Source organism: Leucopleurus acutus (assembly GCF_964270905.1).
Source record: "Leucopleurus acutus genome assembly, chromosome: 1".
In the NCBI taxonomy this organism is placed as follows: domain Eukaryota; kingdom Metazoa; phylum Chordata; class Mammalia; order Artiodactyla; family Delphinidae; genus Leucopleurus; species Leucopleurus acutus.
In genome coordinates this window covers 129760298-129782794 of record NC_139142.1, presented here as the reverse complement: position 1 = coordinate 129782794, position 22497 = coordinate 129760298, and the positions used below count along the sequence as shown (strand labels likewise).

At 40.2% G+C, this 22497-nt stretch overlaps 1 protein-coding gene across 2 annotated transcripts in view; it reads left to right on the top strand.

Annotated features, from left to right (window-relative positions):
* Nucleotides 1–14992: 14992 nt before the first annotated feature.
* The window catches only part of RORA (RAR related orphan receptor A), a gene marked incomplete at its 5' end in the record, with an annotated part of 100266 nt that continues 92761 nt past the window's right edge, over nucleotides 14993–22497 (top strand). Inside the window, one exon of one of the 2 annotated variants that reach the window (XM_082832416.1) lies at nucleotides 14993–15194. In XM_082832416.1, coding sequence (XP_082688542.1) covers nucleotides 15164–15194 — 31 coding nt within the window. Of the gene's footprint in view, nucleotides 15195–16067; nucleotides 16117–22497 lie in introns of those variants that run through there. The other variant, XM_082832415.1, reaches the window with a different exon arrangement.

The following is a 22497-nucleotide window of genomic DNA, read 5'->3' as shown; positions in this document are numbered from 1 at the left end:
AACGGTAGCCTTTAAACTGTGTTCTCACTAACGAGAACAACAATAGTGATGAAGATAATAATACATTTAATAGCAATTTAGAGGTAGCCATGGTGATTTTAATGCAAAAAAAGCATTATTCTGGAGCCTGGACAATAGGTGGAGTGAAAGAGGCAAAAATCCAAAAGTACGGTCCAGGCAGTTCCGAGAGGTGGCTTCCCTTTCCTCCATCTAGCTTGGAGCGGAGAGAATGCATCTCCGGACCTTCGGCTCCTGCATCGTAGAATCTGTACAATGTGGATCTCGCTGGCAGGTATAGAGGCAGCAGTTTCCATGACTCCAATAAATTAACTAGTGTTCACGGATGTTTTGCAGCTGCCCTGGAAACAGGCTAGCAGTTTTGAAAACGGATTATAGCAGCCATGAAGAAGGGTGTTGGTGTCATGAGTGTGCATGTAAAAAGCGTACTTTTAAAAACCTATCACTTCACCTGCCCTGAATGAAAACAATGCCAAGTTGTGCCGATGTTTTCCTTTTTTTTTTTTTTTCCCATTGAACTTACTGTACTAACTTTTTCTTCTCCAGAATTCCGGCAGGTTAAACATTATTATATAAATAGCCTTTACTATTATATAAATAGCAAGTATCTTAATATAATGATATATATTTAAACCTCAGCCCTGAACACTCATAATTCAAGTAAACATTTACAAAAACATTGTCGCTTTAAAAATAGAGGGGGTATTTGAACAGTTTTTATTTTATTGATATCTGGCTAATAATGAAATGGAATGAAATACTGGGGTACAAAACAGTTATTCCTACTATGGAAGCCCTTTATTTTTCCAGCCGGCTTCAGAGTATTGCTTACCAAAACTGGAATAACCTAGACCCTGTAAGGTCTGAAGTAATTAGGGTTATTATTTGAAGCATGTATATCAATGCCAGATTCACAAACATTATTAGAAAATGAGATATTCCATGTAAATTAATTTTCTGGAATGTATCTAAGTGCCTAAACTACTTCACTCTGTTTGGCGGTAGGGGAAGCCTTTCAAAATATATTACGTAAGTCCCTGACTTCTTAGAGTTCATGGGCTAATCCATTCTTAATGTTTCAAAGTCATATAAACACTAATTATGATGGTGTGTACAGTATGCTGTAATACAGGATATCCTCGGAGACTTAGCAGGTGCGGCTTGTTGTTTGCCCTTATGCTAAGTAGTCCCAAGCTGCTATACTTTTTGAGTTCTTGCGTCTAACTTTTTATCTCTTCCTTCAGTATTTATTGTTTTTCCTTGCTCCTGTGAGCAGAACTCTCTATTCCTTTCTGCTGGGCTTTTTTTTTTTTTTTTTCTAATATACTCTGTATACTGGAAAATCAGATATCAAGGTTGTCAGAACTGTCTTACATAAGAGTAAATAGTCTCTGAGCGAAAGCCTGAGGGGTTTGTTTAAGCTCAGACACGAACTTTAGTTATTGGAATTTTAGTGGTATCTTTGTGGATCTTTCTTTCTGTTTTGTTTTCTTCCATGTTTCATTTCGTAAGGTTTTTGACTCGCAGTGCTCTAATTACGAAAAGTGTGATAGCAATTATTTATACTATTTTGATAACAGTTCTAACTTAGTGTCACTTAGATAAACATTTGCCTCACCCGTGAATATTCTGGAACCTGCACACCTTCTACTATTCTTAATGACAGTTCTTGGTGCGTCAGCATGGATAGGATGTTTTTAACTTTATTTTTCAAATATCTCACACAGTACCTCGCCCACAGTCTGTTCTCAGAAAATATCTGGTGATTATGTGAGATTTAAAAATAATTACCATGCACAAGCTACATACAAATGAAACTTTCAAAGAACTGTACTTGTCTTTCATGTCATGTCCTGGAAAACGCTCCAGTGCTTTTGACACCTTAGTTAAAAAAAAAAAAAAATCAAGAAAGACCAAGTTGAGCATATCATTGAGAAATGATTAAAAAAAATTGTAAAGGGGCTGAAACTAGAACTCTTCATAGATATGAGTTCCAAGTACATTGCCACTTTCCTATGGGATTATTTTGTTGATGGAAGAATTTGTAGCTCATAATTAGAAACTCATTAATTCATTCATTTGTTCCAACAATAGCATTTATTGAATGCCTTCCGGGCCCACCAGGGACGTGCAGACCTATCAGACACAATCTCAGGAAACAGACTTTTTGGCCAGAATTTGAAGGTTGCTGTGAGTCAGAGCCCAGCGGCCATATGTTAGAAGCGTCTCCCCCCAGTTAAAACTGATGCTTAACATGAAACTAGCCTTGATTACATTAGAACGATCCCAAGTATTTCATGTTCTGGGAAGAAATCTGGAGAAGTGGTGTCATAATGTTTTCATGTTCCCTGACAAGTCATTCAGTAGCCCTGTCCAAGATCATTTAAAATAGCATGGAAATAATCGGAAGTGATGTCCCTCTGTGGAAAACACTTGGAGGATGCCTGTCAGCAAATAATGTTTTAAACTCTAGGTTTAATTTAGGCCTGTGGTTAGGTTCCTTATAAGAATTTATGTGTTGAAAAGATGTCATCTCAGGAAAAGTTAATATGAATCTAATTTAGGAAACAATGAAAATTTCATATAAAATAATGATTATTGATCCTGAGGTTTTACTATCTGTTCTGCTTTGTAATCAAATACACAAAGTTAACATCTCTCCCTCCCTACCATTAGCTTGCTTTGCCAGTGAATCATCATGCTTTGCATCTACTAAAGACCAACAGTCTTAAATAGTGTCACTTAGTCATATCTGATCATCATAATTTTATAAGGCAGTCCTCTGTATAAATTTTGAGTGATGTAACCATTGTATTGTTTATGCAATTTCTTTTCCACAGGACCTGAGCATTTACTTTGTTAGCCTTAGTTACACGCAAAAGGATTGTGATGATTTTATAGAAATTATTGATTTTTATTGCCTTGAAATCTTAAGGGAGGTAACAGATCTTTGCAAGAAAACATTTCAGGCAGAATCATGGTATGGTTATTAATTAAATTTAATTCTTTGTTTTTTCGGTAGTGTTTGAAAGAGAAAAAAATCTTGTTTCCAAAGAATACAAACTCTATGTTATTGCAGAGTGACTTTCAAACGTTCAGAAAATATTTTTGAAATGGGGTACATAAATCATCAGTTGCTATGAAGATATATTCATAGTGTATAGTGTACATAACCTTTGATCTTAAAGAGTGTGGCTTGATGGAGTGCAAAAACTTCTAAAGTGAAAAATTATCTTAACTATTGGAGTCCCCTGAGTTCATAAAACCAAATACATGAAGAGTTGGTAGTATGTAGATGGCTAAATAAACTTGCTGTTCATAGTGTTCATCAGTATATTTTATACTGCTCATATAGTTATAAAAGTCTAGTCGTGGTTCAGAAACCATGCCAATCCAGTGACTTGGATATCAACAGATACTAATGTTTTCAGGTTTATTGTCTGACTTTGAAGGCTTAATTTTTTTTTTTTGAAATATGGGCATTCTTTTTCCAATTTTACAGGTGAGAAAACTGAGGCTCAAGGAATATAAGTAACTTGTCACCAGTTACACAACCACTAGGTATTAGAACTGGGATGGTAAGACAAATTTTCCAACTCCAATTCTAGTGCTCTTTCCAGCATACGTGCTGCTTTCAAAGAAGCATTCGTTTATTCAACAAGTATTTATCCAGCGTGTAGCGTATACCAGGCATTGTGCTCAGCCTTCATGTTACAAGAGGTACAAAAGCGAATCCCTGCCTCTTGGAGTGTAAAGTCCAGTGAAGAAGACGGAAAAGAGAACAAATGATTACAAAAAACAAAACCAAAACAGTGTGAAGAATCAGGCTTACAGAAAGGGAAGAACAGGATGCCAGTGGGAGCCCAAAGCTCATCTGATGGAGGCTAGCAGTTTGGACAAGACATCCTCAAGCCTGTGACATTTAAACTGAAACTGTAGGATGGCAAGATAGATAGATAGATAGATAGATAGATAGATAGATAGATGGTAAAGTTGATTCACATTATTGGCATTGTGTATTTGCATATTTGCCTACTCACCAAAATTTATTTGTAACCCCCAAATCTATACTTGCTGCCATTAACATTACTCAGCCATGAAAAGAATGAAATAATGCCATTTGCAGCAACATGAATGGACCTAGAGAATATTATACTTAGTGAAGTAAGTCAGAGAAAGACAGATACTTTATGATATCACTTATATGTGGAATCTAAGTAAAACAAATGAAACTATATACAAAACATAAACAGACTCACAGACATAGTAAACAAACTTTCCCAAAGGGGAATGGGAGGGGAATGGGAGTATGGGATTAACAGAAACTACTATACATAAAATATGTAAGCAACAAGTATTTACTGTATAGCACAGGGAACTATATTCAAGACCTTGTAATACTCTATAATGGAAAAATAATCCGAAATATATATAACTGAATCACTTTGCTATACACCTGAAACTAACACAATATTGTAAATCAACTATAATGTAAATCGATTGTACTTCAACTATAAAAGAAATTACTGGCTGCCTTTCTCATACTTAGGCAAGCGCAAAGCATCCTGACACACATGTTCCCAGCTGAGGTTGGTTGAGGCAGCGTTCTGCCTTCTTGTTTCAGCTTTCATACTGTAAACAAGTGTCCTTTCCACAGTCTATTTAGTGCCACATTTTTCTAATTTGTGTGCTTTTTGTTGGTAATATTGCTGTTTAAAGTAGCCCCCGAGCATAGTGCTAAAGTGCTGGCTAGTGTTCCTAAGTGTGATGTGCCTTACAGAGAAAATACGTGTTAGATAAGCTTTGTTCATTGCTGTTGGCTGTCGGTTAAGTGTTTGGTCTGTTTGTTTGTTTGTTTTGGCTGCGTTGGGTCTTCGTTCCCATTACTAGATATTTACCCAAGTAAAATAAAAACTTATGTTCTGGGCTTCCCTGGTGGCGCAGTGGTTGAGAGTCCGCCTGCCGATGCAGGGTACACGGGTTCATGCCCCGGTCCGGGAAGGTCCCACATGCCGCGGAGCGGCTGGGCCCGTGAGCCATGGCCGCTGAGCCTGCGCGTCCGGAGCCTGTGCTCCGCAACGGGAGAGGCCACAACAGTGAGAGGCCCGCGTACCGCAAAAACAAAACAAAACAAAAAAACAAAACTGATGTTCACACAAAAAACCTGTACATGAATGTTCATAGCCGCTTGGTTTGTGATTGCTGAGGAATGGAAACAACCTAAATGTCCTTCAATCAGGGAATGAGTAAACTGCAGACTGGAATACTACTGAACTACAGAAAGTAACAAATTATTGGTTTGCTCTTGGAGTGTATCTGAAATGCATTGTGCTAAGTAAAGAAACCAGAGTCAAAGGGCTACATTAATATATTTTTCCATTTAAATGATATTCTTTAAAGGCTAAACTATAGGGATAGAAGAGACAAATCTGTGGTTACCAGGGTTTGGAGAAGGCGAATAAGTTGGCTACAGAAGGACACAAAAGAATTTGGGAGGAGAGGGAGATGGAACTCTCATATCTTGATTGTGTTGGTCATTATGAAATTAAAAACCTTTGTCAAAATTCGCAGACCTGTTCACTAAGAAGAGTGAGTTTTGCTGTATGTAAATTATAGTTTGATAAGAAATGAAAAACAACTGAGGTCTGAAGGATGAATCAAAATACAATTCCTCTAGTTTGCCACAGTAACATCAGAAAATACTATTAAAACGTATTTTACTACAGTTCTCGATAAAACACTGTTAGTGTAAAATAAACACTATGTAGTAATTTATGTTACACCATAATTGAGCAGTGGATACAATGAACATAAAAAACATGTTTTCTTTTCTGCTGTTTTGTAGTGCTTAAATTTATTGTGGTTCTTACTGGTTTACAGGAAGTATTTTCTTACTGGTTTTTGACAAGTGGTGAAATCTGCAAACTATACTATAACTCTAATATTCAGTATATGCATTACTCATAAGAGAACAAAACTTTCCTTTGACTTGAATTACCCAGTGAAATGGCATATCGTCCCTGGGATAATAGAGAAAATACGAAAAGAGAAAAAATATATCACTTACCTTGCTTATATATGATTACTTAATGATAGGCAGCTGTCAGACATGGACGGTTTAGCTGCTCACATCCTTGGAAGCAGGAAGACCTACCACATGACCTCTCTGAGTGTCTTGCAATTCTGATATGTCCTTTTAAAAATTTTTCCTTGTTTACCATGGCTCTGCCACATTATCTCTGTTATATTTCAAGGAGCAAATATGTGGTAAAGTAAAAAAAATTACTTTATATTTTACTTAAGATGTGTTGTCAAAACATCTTGAGGCTACGTATGTACTATGTCTTTGTATAAATAACAAGGCCATGCATGACTATAGTCACTTAAAAAATGTAGACAATGATTTATTCAAAGTGTATTGAAAATTAAGTAGCTCTGCTTATTATACTATGGAAGCCATTTATTGGGTGATTAAAATAGGTGAAAGAGATGCTATATTATATGACATGTTGCAAAAACTATTTATGAAAAGAGCAGCCGTGATACAATTTGAAAAAGTAAAAACAGTAACTATCTCTATCTTGTGCTTTTCCTGTAGAAGAGGATGAAGTATAAAATTATTTTTTGTGTTTCTGACAGGCTTGTTACTTTGTTTGGAGTCTTTAAGAAACACCAGCTTTGGCTTTTGTAAGTTGTTAGTTTCCTTCTAGTCCTATGTCACATTCTATTGCCAGTATTTAGAGTTGTGTATTCCAAAAGTGCAAAGAATTCCCCTCAAGAGTTAATGTGTAGCAAGTGTTTATTAAATGGACAAATGACAACGTTGTCTTCAAACAGGGTAATTACAACGGTGTACAGTATGTTTCTTCATTAGTAGGTAATTAAATAATTTACTAAATTGTGCAATAATTCATAATGACACATGCTAACCCCACTGAATTATGAGAGCTAGTGATAAAAGAATTTCTTGCACGCATGCCTAAATTTTATTAGAGTAGTCAACTTCGATTCCTGAAGAAGTCAGCTTGCCTTTTTCAAAATACTGAGTAGTGCACAATTCAAGGAAATTTCAGAAAGTGTTTGAGAGTCATCACGTAGCTGTTAAGGGTGCATACCCTAGATTCAGTTCACCTGGGTTTTCCTTATGGTTCCTTGTGTTCTTGGACAAGTTAATTTATCTGTGCATCAGTTTCCTTACCTACAAAAGAGAGTTTTGAGTGAATTCAGTGTTAAAAAGTACCTGCCACAGAGTAAGTTCCAAGGAATTGTGAAGCAATAGGTGAGGTAAAAGCAGGAACAGCAGCAGTGTGATATAAGCATTGGAAAGCCATTTTGATTTCAGAAAGTCATCTTTGTGGAACTCAAGGTTTAACTGGAGTACTCAAAATCTCATGTGAATTTTGGAGCCTCTGAATGGAATGCCTAATTTAATGAACCTCCATCTTACAAAATGTAGGAACCGTTTTTTTAATTCAAGGGAAAAATATTGATTTTTAAATATGAATCTAATATATTTAGAAGAAATTAACATTTTTTATGAAAACAGAAAGACACACCCAAGTCTGTTCTTGTTTCAGTCCTCACAGCATACTTCCTCAGTGCAGGACTGGACATAAATAATAAGTGTACTTCTGAGGGCAGAGAATAGACTTCTGACCCAACATTGTCGGCCCAGTGAATTCCATCCTATGAGCTGGAGCTTAAATGTGAGCCTCAAAACCATTATTGACATGTGGTACAACTGTCTGAAATGTCAATAGTTATAAAATGAGTATCATAATGCATAATAATTGATTACTTTGCTTGACTGAACAGAAGCATATTTTCTCTGCGAAAGCAAAATAATGCCAACATTTTCTCCTGGGATGCTCCTAGCTGCGAGACTCAGATTTCCCAGTGAAGCCCACGTTACGCTGTGGTCCTTGATCATGCGTGACAAAAATAGGGAAAACCATCTGTAACTGCTTATCTTCTTCCCATTATTTGAAAATATATATTTTAAGAGTTCTTAAAAAATAACATATCACCTCTATATGAAACATCTGTATTAATAGAACTGTCTCAGATCATTTTCAGAACTGAAATGGATGAGATACGAAATCAAATAACACTCAATTTACCTAGTTCCTGTTAAAATGCTCTGCTTAGCTTTTCACTCTGATGAAATAACACCCATTTCCAGTTTTATTCTTCCTGGGTGTGCTGTGATGTGGAACTCTTTTGCTCTGTGTGTTTTATTAAGTGTAATTTAACTTTATGACTATCAGACCAACTACTAATCCTTAGAATAAGACTATGAAATAGGCAAGCTGCAAAGAGATTTATTTTCTAAAGCACAGTTCCCTTCTTCTGCCCTCAGTTCTTTTTTCAAAACTCATTCTCTGACTGTGTATACTTTGCAAAGCTCTGTACTAGGCACTTTGAAGGAAAGTGAAAGAAATAGCTACAACCTATATTCTGAGCTTTCTCCCCTCCTTATCTATATGTACTTCATGATACTCTAAACCATCACTACTAGTTGTTTCTTAAGTTAAAAATGCATTTTCTATCTCGGTCCTTTTACCTGTGTTCTGCCCTCCTTCTAAGATGTCCTTTTGCCCTTTATTCCTTTTTCTATCCACTAAAATTTGATTTGTCTTTCAAGGTCTAGTTCAAGTGGTACCTCCTCCGTGAAGTCCTTCTGCTCATAAAGTATAAGATTAACCCTGCACAGAGTAACCTCTCTTACTCTTGGCTCACAAAGCACCTTAACTTAGAGTATGTGTCACACATTCTGCCTTACATTATAAGCATTGAATTCATTTTCCTACTAGATTGCAAGCTCCTTGAGGGAAGGTCTGACATCTTACTCTTTTTCCTTTCCTCTCCATGTCCCAGCACAGTGTAATGCACAGATGTTTATCATTGTTCATTGGATGGGAACTTGCATTCTTACAGGAAACAAGACATAAAAAGCCTGCACTCTTATAGAAAATAATACATTTTAAAAAGAGGCCCCTTATACCAAGGGGTAATTTAATATTTATCCATCTTTGTATTCCCAGTACCTAGCAGGTACTTAATAAATGCTTGCTGCACACACACACGCGCGCGCGTGTGCGCACACACACACATGCACAGACACATGCACACACACACATGCACACACACACGTTTCAAAATTGTAGAAAGCTTATCAAAAGTGTGTGCTGATAATCATGTCAACACATCTTTATTAAGGTCAATAATTTTTGCCAGGCACAGGATATGCGTGTATAACAATGTGGGAATGGTGATGGTATTTCCACTTGTAAGTCTACTAAGAGATAATCGCTGTGTCCTTTCTTTAAGTTGTTTCATTTAATCCTCCCAGTGTGCCTACGAGGTTCTACTCTCCTTCTTTCACATATGAGGAAACAAAGATTTGCTCAAGATCATTCAGCTAGTGAGTAGGATGAAGGTTGGTTTGGAGCCCAGTTTTGTCTAATGGCAGAGCTCACGGTAGCCTACCCTGGGGTTCAGTGAAACAAGGAAGGCTCCTTGGAGAAGGAAGTGGACATGGCGCCCCAAAGAGGAAGGGGTGAAGGTGTTTCTGAGAAGGGGCTGGGACATGGTCTTGAAAGTAGTCACAGGATATTTGAGTTGCAGGAACCCTTTGAGGTCTGTTCCCATTTCTTCATTCTATAGGTCAGGGGCCTGACGGACTGAGAGGGGAAATAACTTGCCCAAAGTGACGTAGAACGCTAGTGACAAGTGTGAAATTTGAACCCGGGGCTCCAGGTTCTGAGTTCACTTCTGCTACCCATATTCCTTTAACTTAAAAAAGAAAAGAAAAGGAACATCATTTCCTACACTCTTTACAACAGCCAAGACACAGAAACAACCTAAATGTCCATCAACAGATGAATGGATAAAAAAGATGTGGTGTACATATATACGATGGACTATTACTCAGCCATAAAAAAGAATGAAATAATGTCATTTGGAGCAACATGGATGGGCCTAGAAATTATCATACTAAGTGAAGTAAGTCAGACAGAGAAAGACAAATATACAATATCACTTACATGTGGAATCTAAAATATGAAACAAATGAACTTATCTACAAAATAGAAGCAGACACAGATAGAGAACAGATTTTCAGTTGCCAGGGGGCAAAGGGGTGGAGGAGGGATGGATTGGGAGTTTGGAATTAGCAGATGCAAATTATTATACAGAGAATAGATAAACAACAAGGCCCTACTTTATAGCACAGGGAACTATATTCAATATCCTGTAATAAACCATAGTGGAAAAGAATATGAAAAAGAATATATATTGTGTATCTATATGTACATATATATATGATAATCACTTTGCTGTACGGCAGAAATTAACACATTGTAAATCAACTATACTTCAATAAAATAAATAAGAATAATTTCCTGAATGCCTGTTCCACTGCCAGCTGTAGGAGGGGGGTGAGGACATCTCATGGGAACACCAGGAATGGTAGCTCCTCTGGCCTCGGAGATGAGTCTCCTTCCTTGCCGCCTTAGCAGGTGTGTGTGTAGTGAGGCACCTCCCACATACCTATTCTATGGGGGTTGCTTGGGTCTGAATGCCTGTGAGCTTTACCCTTTCCCTCCTTGTGATGGTTACAAAATATCTGCCAGTTCTTGAATTTCCTAATAGGTGTATGAGATATGTGGTTCCAGAAACTCACAATCTCTTCACCATTGTCTCAATGCAGCCAAATCTTTCACCTCTGACATCCCATTACACTAACAGCCACACTAATAATTTGCAGCCATCTATCAACTGTGAGGGGTGAAGTGCTGTACAAACATCTTTTCAATGGGTGACTGACCAGACACTGCCTTTCTTTAGGAAAGTTCAGACTCAGGGAACTGACTTCTATATAGTTTTCAGAGCCAAGGTCAGCTGATTAGGGAGCTTCTCAAGATCAGAGCTATTGTCTTGTTCTTGTTTGATTCTCCAGTATAGGGCCAGGAGCATAAGAAGTATTCAGTATATGTGCTTGGTAATGTGAAATATGTATGTGTGTGTGAGTGTGTGTGTAAAATTGAAGATGTCTCTTGCTATCAAAATATCATTCATTTCACTATATTTCATGGACTATGTATGTGCATACATACATGTACATTTAAATCTGGCATCTATATTTGCTTTAAAATCATGAATAAAACAAGTTATATTAATCTGTTCATCCCCTCCCCCTAACACATATAAATAAGGGGACCCCTCTGTCACCTTGGTCTTACGAGTATTATTCCATTTATAAATGTTTCTTTATGAGACATTGGCTCCTTCCAGACTCAAAACTAAGCAAGGCTGTGATCTACTGTAGGCAATTTTGTGTCTACTCTGGAGCTTCCCAAGTAGTCTTGATCAGAACTAAATCTGACCCTGTTTGGTCTGCAGGAGACCCAGTCCCCTGGCTTTATGTCGGCCTGAATGGCCCAACTCCTACAGATCACAATGCCATGGAGGCTAAGGATTCAGCTGAATCAAGCTGCCTGGGACCACATTAACCTTTCACTGATCCCTTTCTTGTTCAGCTAGGAAGAAGTTAGTTGAATTAGCAAGCTGCCACACACTGGAAAAAGAGAATCAGGGCCCAGGCGAGACAGAACCTCAGAGCCAAAATGCTCCCTCTCGGGTGCATCAGCCAACTTTGAAAACATCTTTGTACTGCGAGCCACTTGCCGATTCTGGAAAAGTTTGTCAACCCATTGTTTTGCCATTCTCCCCAATAGCACTCAGTGTGTGAGTCGGCGTGGTATACCGTGAGATCAGATTCCGTTTGGTAGAAAACCAAATGTACTTTCCTAAAGTCAAGGATCATTTCTTTATTTAACCTCTGAAAGTGGGAAGATAGACACCAATTTACTGATTATACTCCAGTCTAGACCCCTGCAGAAATCCAGCAGGCTTTTCTCATAGGCATTTTGGAACAACCTGACATCGGTCATGTCCCTCCAATTCCTTGCTAAGTAACAGATCCAATGTGAAACCCAGTACGTAGGGACACCATGTGGGGCTTTCTCTAGAGAACTCTGAGTTGAATTACATGTGTTTTAAGTATGCAGTGTGTGCCTTCTTTTTCAGAGTTTAGCCAACAGAAATATTTGACTTGAGAATGCATGTATGATATAATCCCATTCACGGTAAAGAGTTCCCATCCTGTTTAATTATCTTCATGTAAGCAATATTCTATTTATGTTTTTTTTTTTTCCCCAGAACACTTGGTAAAAATTTTTCAAATGGAAAGAGTATACTGCTTAACACTGTTTTTCCCCCATAGCAGGCACTCCAGGAGTGTGTATTTAATGGAATCCAAATAATTATTCCTGCATTTCAATATTTAGCTGGTAAAATTTTGCACTGAAATGTGCATCTTTTTTGGCTCCAGTTTAGTAGTATTGAAGGGAAATACAGATCCTTTCATTCCTGACTGATTTACTTGGTTGAGGACGTATAACTCTGTAGAAAAGTTGTATTCCAAGAGGCTTTAAAAAACCTCTTGTTTTTACTTTTGAAGTTTCACGAGAGCTTTGTGTTAATATAAAGAACACTAATATACCCTGGGTTGAAAGCTGTGTTGAAAATAAAAGAATACATTTATTAGAGGCATGTATTACAAATAGCATCTAGCCACACAGGAAGGTTACGACAATATCTGAAATTCTGTTGCTCATTAGTTGTAGGGTGAGAATGAAATACATTTCTAAAGGGCAGGGTCAATATTACATTATCCTGGAAATGTCTTTGTTAAATAAATGTGTAAATATTTCAAATAAGTATTGTGAGAATATATTTCTATTGGGGACATATCTATAGGATGAATGATTCTTCTTGTAATTGCAGGAGCACATGTCATGTTACATGTCATTCCCAATTACCGATTTCATTTGAAATGGCCTGGAAATAAATACCAATTACTAGTAATATAAGACTATTTACCTTGGAGTCAGATGTCTGACAGGCAGACCAAATGGATTTGGTCATTTTCAAAGCATTATTTTCTAAAGCAGCATGCTGTTTTAAAGTAACACTGAATTTTCAGAGTGGTATATCTGGATTCGTTTGCAGCGAGTATGGACAAACACCCCTATGAGCACGCACTCTGTGATGTTTTTCCATCCTTTAACAATACAAAGGATAGAAAATCATATCCAGGACCTACCAACAGGACAGCTTGGCATTACCCATCCTTGTTAAAGTCGTTAGGATGAGGGAAATCAAGAACCAAATATGAAGGATAGTGTCAGTGTAACTGAGGGGTGTTGCCTCACTGGGAGATGCAGTTGCATCATGGGAACGTGGTGTGACTTAATTTCATCATTATAAACATCACAGTGGGTATGATTGATTCATTTGAAACCCTTGTCCACTTCGCTATGGCTGCGCAGCTGAGTTAACATGAGTAGATCTTGACTCCACGTTTTTAGGATTTCTTATTTTTGTGGTTTTATTTGGGGAAAACTCTAAAGAAAAAAACTGTGTTGGGATGACTTTAGTTGAAATCAAACTTTTATAAAGCTGCAGCTTGATTTAATGTACGATGAATTTTTTTTGTTTTTGACCTTCTAAATCAGAGCGCTCTGTAAATTTTGCCTTGAAGGGGGATGCGGGGGTGGGAGTGTATGAATCCTAGTTTTTCCAGTGCTGATTGTCTGCATGTGTTTTAAATTATGGGCCAACTCAGAGTCAAGGACAACTCGGTTATATGGGAAAAAATGTTAGGACTCTCCTTGTTTAACTACCATGAATGCAACAACTAGTAACCATCTAGTATTTGCGTTGTAAATGGAGACACAGGCCATCAGAAAAGAAAGCAGAGTTGAAATTGTGTGAAGGAACTGGAGTAGGTAACAAACTTGGCTTTTGATAATTTTTTCTGCTACACTCAATACTGTTGACAAGCCTGCAGAAATTTTAAATAACACAGACTATGGGTATGTAGCATCTGAAATTCATAGTAAAGAGATTCATCTGACAATAATATCATGATTTAAGTTTCCACAAGACCAGTAAAAAGGATTGTTTGGAAGGAATTAGGTCTTAGCTGCAAGTTAAAATTCACAAAGTTGACCTTTAGAGGTTGTTTGCTTTTTTGTTGCTGTTGGTTTTTTCTTTTTTGTTTTTCCTGTCCAAAGTACCACAACATCTCATTTTTAGGGTATGAAAACTAGAACCTTTTCCACTTGTAGATTGGTTCTCTGGAGAGAATGGTGGATATATGGAAGAGCCTGGGAAATTAGTGGCTCAAATCGGCTGGCGACGAGTTCATTTAGGTGATTCACACAGAGTTTTCTGCTCTCCTTCCAGGTATCAGTGTTCCTGGGGGAAGGGAGAGGTGTAAACCAGGACCTTAGGTGTAGGTGTGATGAGAAATATCATCGTCTGGGTGGGCGGAGTTCCCCCTTCCCAGGCCGAGCCTCCCAGGATCTTACTGAGGAGGCGCTTACTCCACTCCCCGAGCAGTCCGGATGACTGCGTTCTCCACGGCCCCCGGAGGGGGCTCTACCTTCCGAATAAAGCTGGGGTGATCTGGGAAATTGGAAGTGAGGGTGACTACAACACCCCCCGCCCCCGCGCCAGACCGAACAAACCCCTCTTTTCCGCCAACGAGTTGGCACAGTTATCACCCCTGGGAGATCCGGAAAGAGAGCAGGAAAGTAGCGTCTGGTTGCGCCCCTCTAGCCCAAGAGGTGCGGGAGAAAGTAGACGCGCGATCTTCCGGGCGCTGCACGCCGAAAGCGCCCGGGCGGCCACAGGTGCCCAGGGAGGCGAGGAGAAGGCCGGGCGCCCGGGTGCGGGCCGGGGGCGTGGGAGGGCAGCGCCAGCGCGGGTGCGCCCGGGAGCCGCCGCCGCTCACCTGCCCGGGGGGGCGGGGCGGGGCGCGGCGCTAGGGCGCCCCCGCCTCCCGCCGCCCGCCTCCCGCCCGGGGAGGAAGCGGAGGGGCGCGGTGTAAACAGAGCGGCGGCCGTGATGTCAGCCGGTCACATGGAGCCTCTTATGGCTCGGGATGGCTCTCGGCGGACGGGCAGCTGCGGCAGCTGCTGCTGTGGCTCAGGCGGCGGCGGCGCGGCGGCGGCGGCAGAGGGGGCTCCGGGGTCGGACCATCCGCTCTCCCTGCGCTCTCCGCACCGCGGCTTAAATGATGTATTTTGTGATCGCAGCGATGAAAGGTGAGCCCGGGCGCCCCGCCGGGGCCGGGTGGGCTGGCTGCTCCGGGGGGCGGGGAGGCGGGCGCGCAGGGGGAGGGGTGGGCGCGCCTGCCCGAGCGCACGTACTGCCCGGGGCTGGGCGCTGGAGCCCCGCCAGGGCTTTTTGGGCCCCTGCAGGGCGCCCCCTGAGCCCGGTCGCGGGATCTGCCTGCCTCCTGTCGGGGGCAAAGGCGCATGGGCTGGACCCCTCTCTTCTGTCCTCTCCGGCTTCTGTCAGTCGCCCAGGTCCGCCTGGCACCCGGCGGGGCGCCCGGAAGAAAGTTTGCTGGGAGTCGCCGCGCTTCTGGCAGGGAGGGGAGGGTCTGAGGAGCTCGGAGGAAGCCAAGGGGCGCCCGCGACGGGTCCCCAGGGCCCGCACCCCGGACAGCTCCGGCCTACGTAGGGAAGGCGCCGCGCCCGGGCCGGGCCGAGCGTGCGCCTGGGCGCGGTGTCATTCCTGGGGACTGGTCAGCGTCCCGGGCCTTGCACCCTGCTCCCCCCCGCCCCCCTCCGCCGCCCGGCGGCCCCGAGCGCCAGGGCGGCCGCCTGCAGGGGTAGTGCGGACGGTCCGCGCTGCGTGCCCGCCGCGGCCGCTTCCGAAAGCGCGCAGGCCCGAGCGAGACGGGCTTCTGGAGCGTGCCAAGACTCCCTGGGCGGTAGCCGCAGCGCACCCTCACTTGATACTTTGGGTTGTGGATGGATGTGGGGAGGCAACTTCTCCCCCCGCACAGGATTCGCGGGCAGTGGTGGAGGTTAGACGGCGGGGAAGGCCGGCGGGCGCGGGTTAGTCGCGGCCAGACCTCCTCGTCCGGCCTTCCGCCCTGATCCGAAGTCCTTTGCTGGGCTGGTGGCGGGATGGCAGCGGGGACTGGTTGCAGAGAGGACTGGCTTCAGGTCTTCTCAGGTGAGGAGGAAAGAAACCATGGCAAGTCAGGGAAAATATAATGGGAAAGCCAAAGTTTGGAGGTGCGCAGGAACTCGCCTGCGCCGTCCGGACAAGCCGAGACACGCAAACCGCCCGAGAGAAAACTCAGCCCGCAGCCCTCCGCCGGCTCGTGCGCCAGCAGGTTCTTCGGGGCCGATAATCTGCCCGCAGACTCGGCCGCTGGGAGTGGGGATTTAGAGCCCCATCTGTTTGCGGCGGACAGGGCTCCCCTCATACGCAGCAGTTTTGCAGACCCAGACTGTCCTGCGGGTTCTGCCCATCCGTGCGGGCGCGGAGCGCTCGTTAAACGTTTGCTAAGGTTGAGGTTTTGTTGCAATCCTAGATGAAGGACACCAGTTCGGTATCTGCACTGGGTTTACTTTCGGATCACCGAGCTTTGCCTTTCTTCACTAGAGATTGGGTGGCATCTCTTTTATTAATTATTAACAGGCCGAAACGTACTGGACGCTAAGATGAGCTGCTTGAGATGAAATCTTTCTATACGACGTGCCCAGAGCAAATTTTTGTCTTTTCCCCGGTGGCTTGGGGGAAATGAAATTTAATCATTTTTAGAATATGCAACAGATAAAGGAAAGGGTAGGAGACCTCCACGTTCTTAAGCACTTAACTTTTTTTTTTTTTCCCAAAATGATTTTAAGATTTTTTTACCGACTTCTTATGCAGACGAAACGTATGCTTCTCCCCTCCCCCTCTAAAAAACTTTTATGCTATTTCCAGCGGTTCATTAATCCTGTAAGAGTAAAACGATTCAGATAGCCTTTGTAGTTAAGACATTTTCTTCCGTTTTTTCTTTAAGGCGTGAAATAGATTTGGGGAGGTGTCAATGTTAGTCCTTATCTATTTTATTTAGTATGATTGGTGTCGACTGAGGAAGGGTGAGCAGCTGATACTATTTCCCCTAATGAACACTAACCACCAAACAATAAGGAAAGTGCGTCTGAATGTTTTAACTTAATGTTGATGTTTCTGAGTACATAGGCTTTTGGTTTTGTAGTGCTAGCACAAAATGAAGTTCCATAGTATCCCTTAGTGATATAACCATGGGAATCACACCGCCACTATATCCCCCAAAAGCTCTAGCCCACACATTTGTCTTGGAGTGACCTCTGGCTGCCACAAGATAATAGATGCATAGTATTGTGCTTTGCGAAAAGTAGCTCAGATGTACTGGCAATTCAGTTTTTCTATAAGCGCAGCTGCGGGGGGGCGGAGGGGGGAGGTGTAGAAATAAAATGCATTTAGACAATTAGAATATTTCATTCCCAATATCATAATATCCTGTGTCTTAATGGGATTATCTTGCTTTGGAGCTTATTTAAACTGAAGAAAAATAGTTTGTGGAAAATAAGGAATGCTGTAAATGTTTCCGTATCAGATTTAAGGGGAAAAAAAACTGTCCCAGAGTCATATTAAATACTTCCCTACTGCCTCTCAGTTTTAATAGTTAAATTGGTCCCATATGTAAGAGAGTTTGTGTAATTAGGTTTTTTATACAAAACAGAAACACTCTTTACAATATAGTTTTTTGGTATGTGTATGCATGTGGCTGGGGGAGGAGAGAACAAGCCACCATAAAAGAGAAACATTCTCTTTGTTGGCTGATTTACTGATGTTTTTAAAACATCATTAAAGCAGGCCTTTTGAACTCACCAAAGAAGAAAATCCTTCCTCTGCGTTAGTTGTCAAATAAGTTTAGGCTTAAAGTGGGCTTGTGCTTAGAAGTAATAAATCTTCATTTGAGCAACTCTAGTCTCATCCTTCAGTTTTGTTTTTGTTTAATTAACAACAGAATTCCAGTACCATTTGGATTGCTTCTTGAGCAAATGGAGAGAGCCAGAGATAACATTTATAATCAGGGGAGCACTTGTTCTACGCATCATAAAAGTGCTTTGGCCAAATGTCAGGCAGCAGCCAGTGCTGAAGGGAAATGCGAGCGCTTCATCAGTTTTAGTAGATTATACCCCCCTTTGCTTCCTAGCAGCGGAGCACTCAGCCTGTGTTCATGTAAATGGAGTTAAGGGAGTGAAGGGAGGCTTAAGGGGAATGTCTGTCCCATCATAGATTCTTCCCTCAGCACAATCCATGTACAAACACAAGGCATGTTACCGCTTTGAAACTACTGTATATGTGGGTGAAACTACTGTATATGTGGGTGATATGTGATTTACTCTAGTAAATGTGATTTTATAGTTTTAAAGAATTTGGCCTTTCTCTTTCCCAAATGAAATTTGAATTTTATCCCTCGTCTTATTTTAAGTACTGTGTCAGTGGTATCCCTTAGCTGGGATTTTTTTTTCCATTTTCATGACCTTTGATGGGTAGGATTGGAAGAGGGTGATGGCTGGATCTTGGAAAGAGAAAACTCAAATAGCTATTTCAGACCCCAGAGTGCTTAGCAGACAAGGAGAGGTCAGTTCTTTTCAAGACAAAGAGGATCTCTGAGTCCATTTGTCCACTGGGTGAGGAGGGAGCTCGGACCTTCTATGAAGTGGAGAATATTTTAGAAGCGCCATTTTCATGAGCAGTCTCTTGGTTTTACATATTTCAATCACATCACTTTCAATTTATCCTAAGTAAACCACTTTGCCCTCGATTTGAATTGAGTACCATATAATTTCTTTAATGCTGCCCAGTTATAAAATAATACAATTTCTAAACAGACTTAGTCCTTTAAATATATATATGATTTAAATATTAGGGCTTTTTTTTTTTTTTACTATCTAGTAGATACATTAGTAAATATATTAATAGTTCTTACTAGACTCCTTTTTTTCCCAACCTTTCCCTCCCAGCCAAGTGAATCACAATAAAATGGATGAGGTCAGCAAGTAGATAATTGCAAAGCCTCAGCAGTAGCACCTAGCTACTTTGTAATTTGCTCTGGGGCACCTAAGAAAATAATATTCACAAATGACCATTTACTGGGAGAAAAAGTTACTGGATGGTTAGATACATAGATAGATAGCTAGATCTGCAGAGGCAGAGTTGAGTTTTCTTAAAATCTTCTCAGCTTATTTTAGTAATCAATAAACCCCTTGTATGGAACTAATCTATGAATACTTTGTCATAGAAATTTTCTGCATGGATTCTAAGTATTCACAGTGTTTATTAATAAGAAATCAAGCCCGCCTTAACCTATATATTTCATATTTATTAATTTAAAAAACCATAATTAGATGCTCAGAGTTAGCCTTTATGTTTCTGTGCTTTAAAAATAATAATAATTTGGAGGGGTCCACCAGTGACAACACAGATGTGAATTCACATTTGATATTATCTCAAAGACCACATATTGACCCTTTGAGGAATGATTTACTTATTCTCTCTCCCTCCTCTAGCTCCTCCACCGACAATACCTCCCTTCCACACCAGCCCTTGAGTCATGGCCTTAGAGATTTGCAGTCAGAGATTTTTGTATCTGTCAGTATTATCTGTGACATGATTGATCATGGTTTTTCTGTTCATTGTCAGAGTGCTATATCCGGAAATAAGAGGTCTAAATAGACAGATACTAGCATATATTAGCCAACAGGCAAAACGCAAGAAAGCAGTTGAAATCTTTTGTTTCTGGATTTTCTAAGCTGCATTTGTTAGCCCTCATCATAATATAAGGAAGAATTATGATGACTTTAAAATCTTTGTATAAAAATTAATGTCAAACCTGTTCCCTAGGTTTGCCAGCGATTTCATTTTTTGCCTTTGATTTCATTGCCTCTGAAATTTACTAAGCATTTCATAAACAAATCGCAGTTTGATGTTAATCTATATTTGTTTTCTGCTTTATGGTTTGCAGCCATTCTTGTCGCATTTAATCTTCCCTGGGAAGTCATTGACACTGTCGTGGTTTTTAGTCGAAGAAACTGAGGCTCACAGAGGTTATGTGTTGGTTAGCCAAGCTTGACAAGTGAAGCGAGGGCTAGAGCCCTAATTTCTACTGTCTTCACGCTGCCTCCCCTGGAGGAAGCTGTGAAAATGTCCTGGATATAACTTTGTCTCTAGTTAGTGGAAATTATAACTCTGGCGTTTATAAGGGAAAAAAATAGATTCAATTATGTAATGCTTTGCTGAGCCTAATATCTTTAAATTACTATTTAATAAAATCAATTTGGTACAAATAGGGTTATTCTTATTTGCTTACCATTAGCTCTCTTCATCCACGATTTTCATTAAGTCTGCTTCTTGTAAGAGGATCTGAGTGAAATGTAAGCATTACTTTCCTAAAGAATATGGAATACTATGAAATGCAGCTAACCTGTGTAACCTAACTCCATTATGAGAAAATCGAGCTGGAGACTTATCTATATGGTCCACTTAGCTTTAGGCGAAGGGAGCATTCAAAATCGCATCTTCTAAATTTCATATCCCTTTATGGAGTAGAAAACTCATGAATCCTTGGGCTTGTGAGTGCTGTCCTGGTTGTTTCCATGACAGCTAACGGGCATGATCATTGGGCGTATTCTTGAGAAATCTGTTGTCTTTTAGAAAATCAGAGTCAAAGTTTCCAAGTAGATAGATCTGCAAAAGTTCATTTCTCACTTGATGGGGGTTTATTTCTCTGGCAACTGGATTGAGTGGTCTTTGCCTGAAAGCAAATAAGCATCATTTCATAGAGTCTCAGGGAGAGCAGAAACCTAAAATGTCATTCAGATACACACCCTCTTGGCATTTGGTTCCTCTCCACGGCGTTCCTGGCAAATTGTCTGGTTATGCTTGAACACCTCCTATGATGGGGAGCTCACTATCGTTAGAGGAAGCTTATTCCATCTTGAATAAGAAAATTATTTTTATTTCAAGCATAAGTCTCTCTTTTGTACTTTTAATCCCTCGATTCTGATCCTTTCTTTTGGGGCTGTGTACAATACAATTTAATCCATCTTTCATATGAAAGATTGAAAGATTGTCAGTTATTTGAAGACTAAGTATGAAACACACACACACCCTCCCTCAATCTTTGCTGTGTGTCTCCACTCCATTCTGTTCACAGTCAGCCTTCTAGCAACCTTGGTCATTTTTTTCCTCAAGCACATTTCAGTTTGACGAGAACCTCTTGAATTGTTGTACCACAACCCGAGTCCTAGTTGTGATATGATTGACTCAGCACTTAACCCACCATGTAGTAAAGAGAAAAGAGTTTAAATTTTGTTTTAATTTTTTTAAGATTCATAAGCTAGGTTGTATCTTTTGAACGTCATGACTAGCCTTTGTGCTACCGTTGTAATTTGTGAAAGTGGACCTTTGACCTACTTAGAAATACTTTTGGATGAACTGAAGTTGATATTAAATATCCAAGAAAATCAAAGATATTGAAAAAATAATTAAAGGAACATGAGAAGCATTTCTGAGGTGTTTTACGCCAAAGTAGTGTGTCAGAGCTGAAATAAGGCTGCCCTCTAGTGGTTACTTTCTCATGGAATGCTAAAAGCGGTAACAGTGCCAATGCATTTCCCATCAGGCTAGTGGAGAAGGTCAAAGGTTGAAGTTATTTTCTCGATTGCTGTGGGACTTTCTACATCAGATTCAAAAGTGTAATTTATTGTTTTGCATGGTTGTTAGAAATGCGTCTGTGGGAGAGATAATGAATGTTAAAAGTTCGCTTGGAAGGGAATTTTTTTTCAAACTTAAGATAAAGTTGATTTATAAAATTCTGTTTGGCTCCATATTAAAGTTAAATATTTAAGTGAGATTTGGTTTGTGAGTAAACAGTTACGACCTTTGTGGTAATCCTTGGGTTTTTTTGTTGTTTGGTTGTTTGTTTTTAGAATTTCAACCTCAATTCTATTCCTCTACCCTCGAATATTTTTTAAAAAGAGATTGTCAGTCATTTTGTTCAGAGAAATCCGGCATCTTCCCTTTTTAATTCTAAAGCTTTTTTTTCTTTCAAAAAAGGGAAACATTTAGAAAGAAGTAAACTATTGTTGATCTTTTTGGCAATAAAGCAATTTTTCAATGGATGCAAAACTATTAACCCGCTGATTTCTGAAGTCTTAGGGTTAGAGCATTTTATTCACTTAAGTATATACAACTTGCCAAAGAAATTGAGTATATGTTACACAGGTTTTTAGAACATTATATCATTTATGCTTTAAAACAGTGCACAAAGTAGAGATAAGCATTCGTTTGTGTAATTTTTAGGATAATAGATAATACAAGTGAAATGTGTGCTTAGATTTCAGTGGTATATTGAGTGTGAAACTATTACAAAACAATCTGGTTTCTGTATTGGAATCAAAGAAATGATTATTGACCTTCCTATTTCCTTAAATATCTTTTGTTACTGATGCTACGGGGAGAGATGAGAATTCAAGTTTACGTGAATTTTGCATTGCTCAAGTAGTCCAG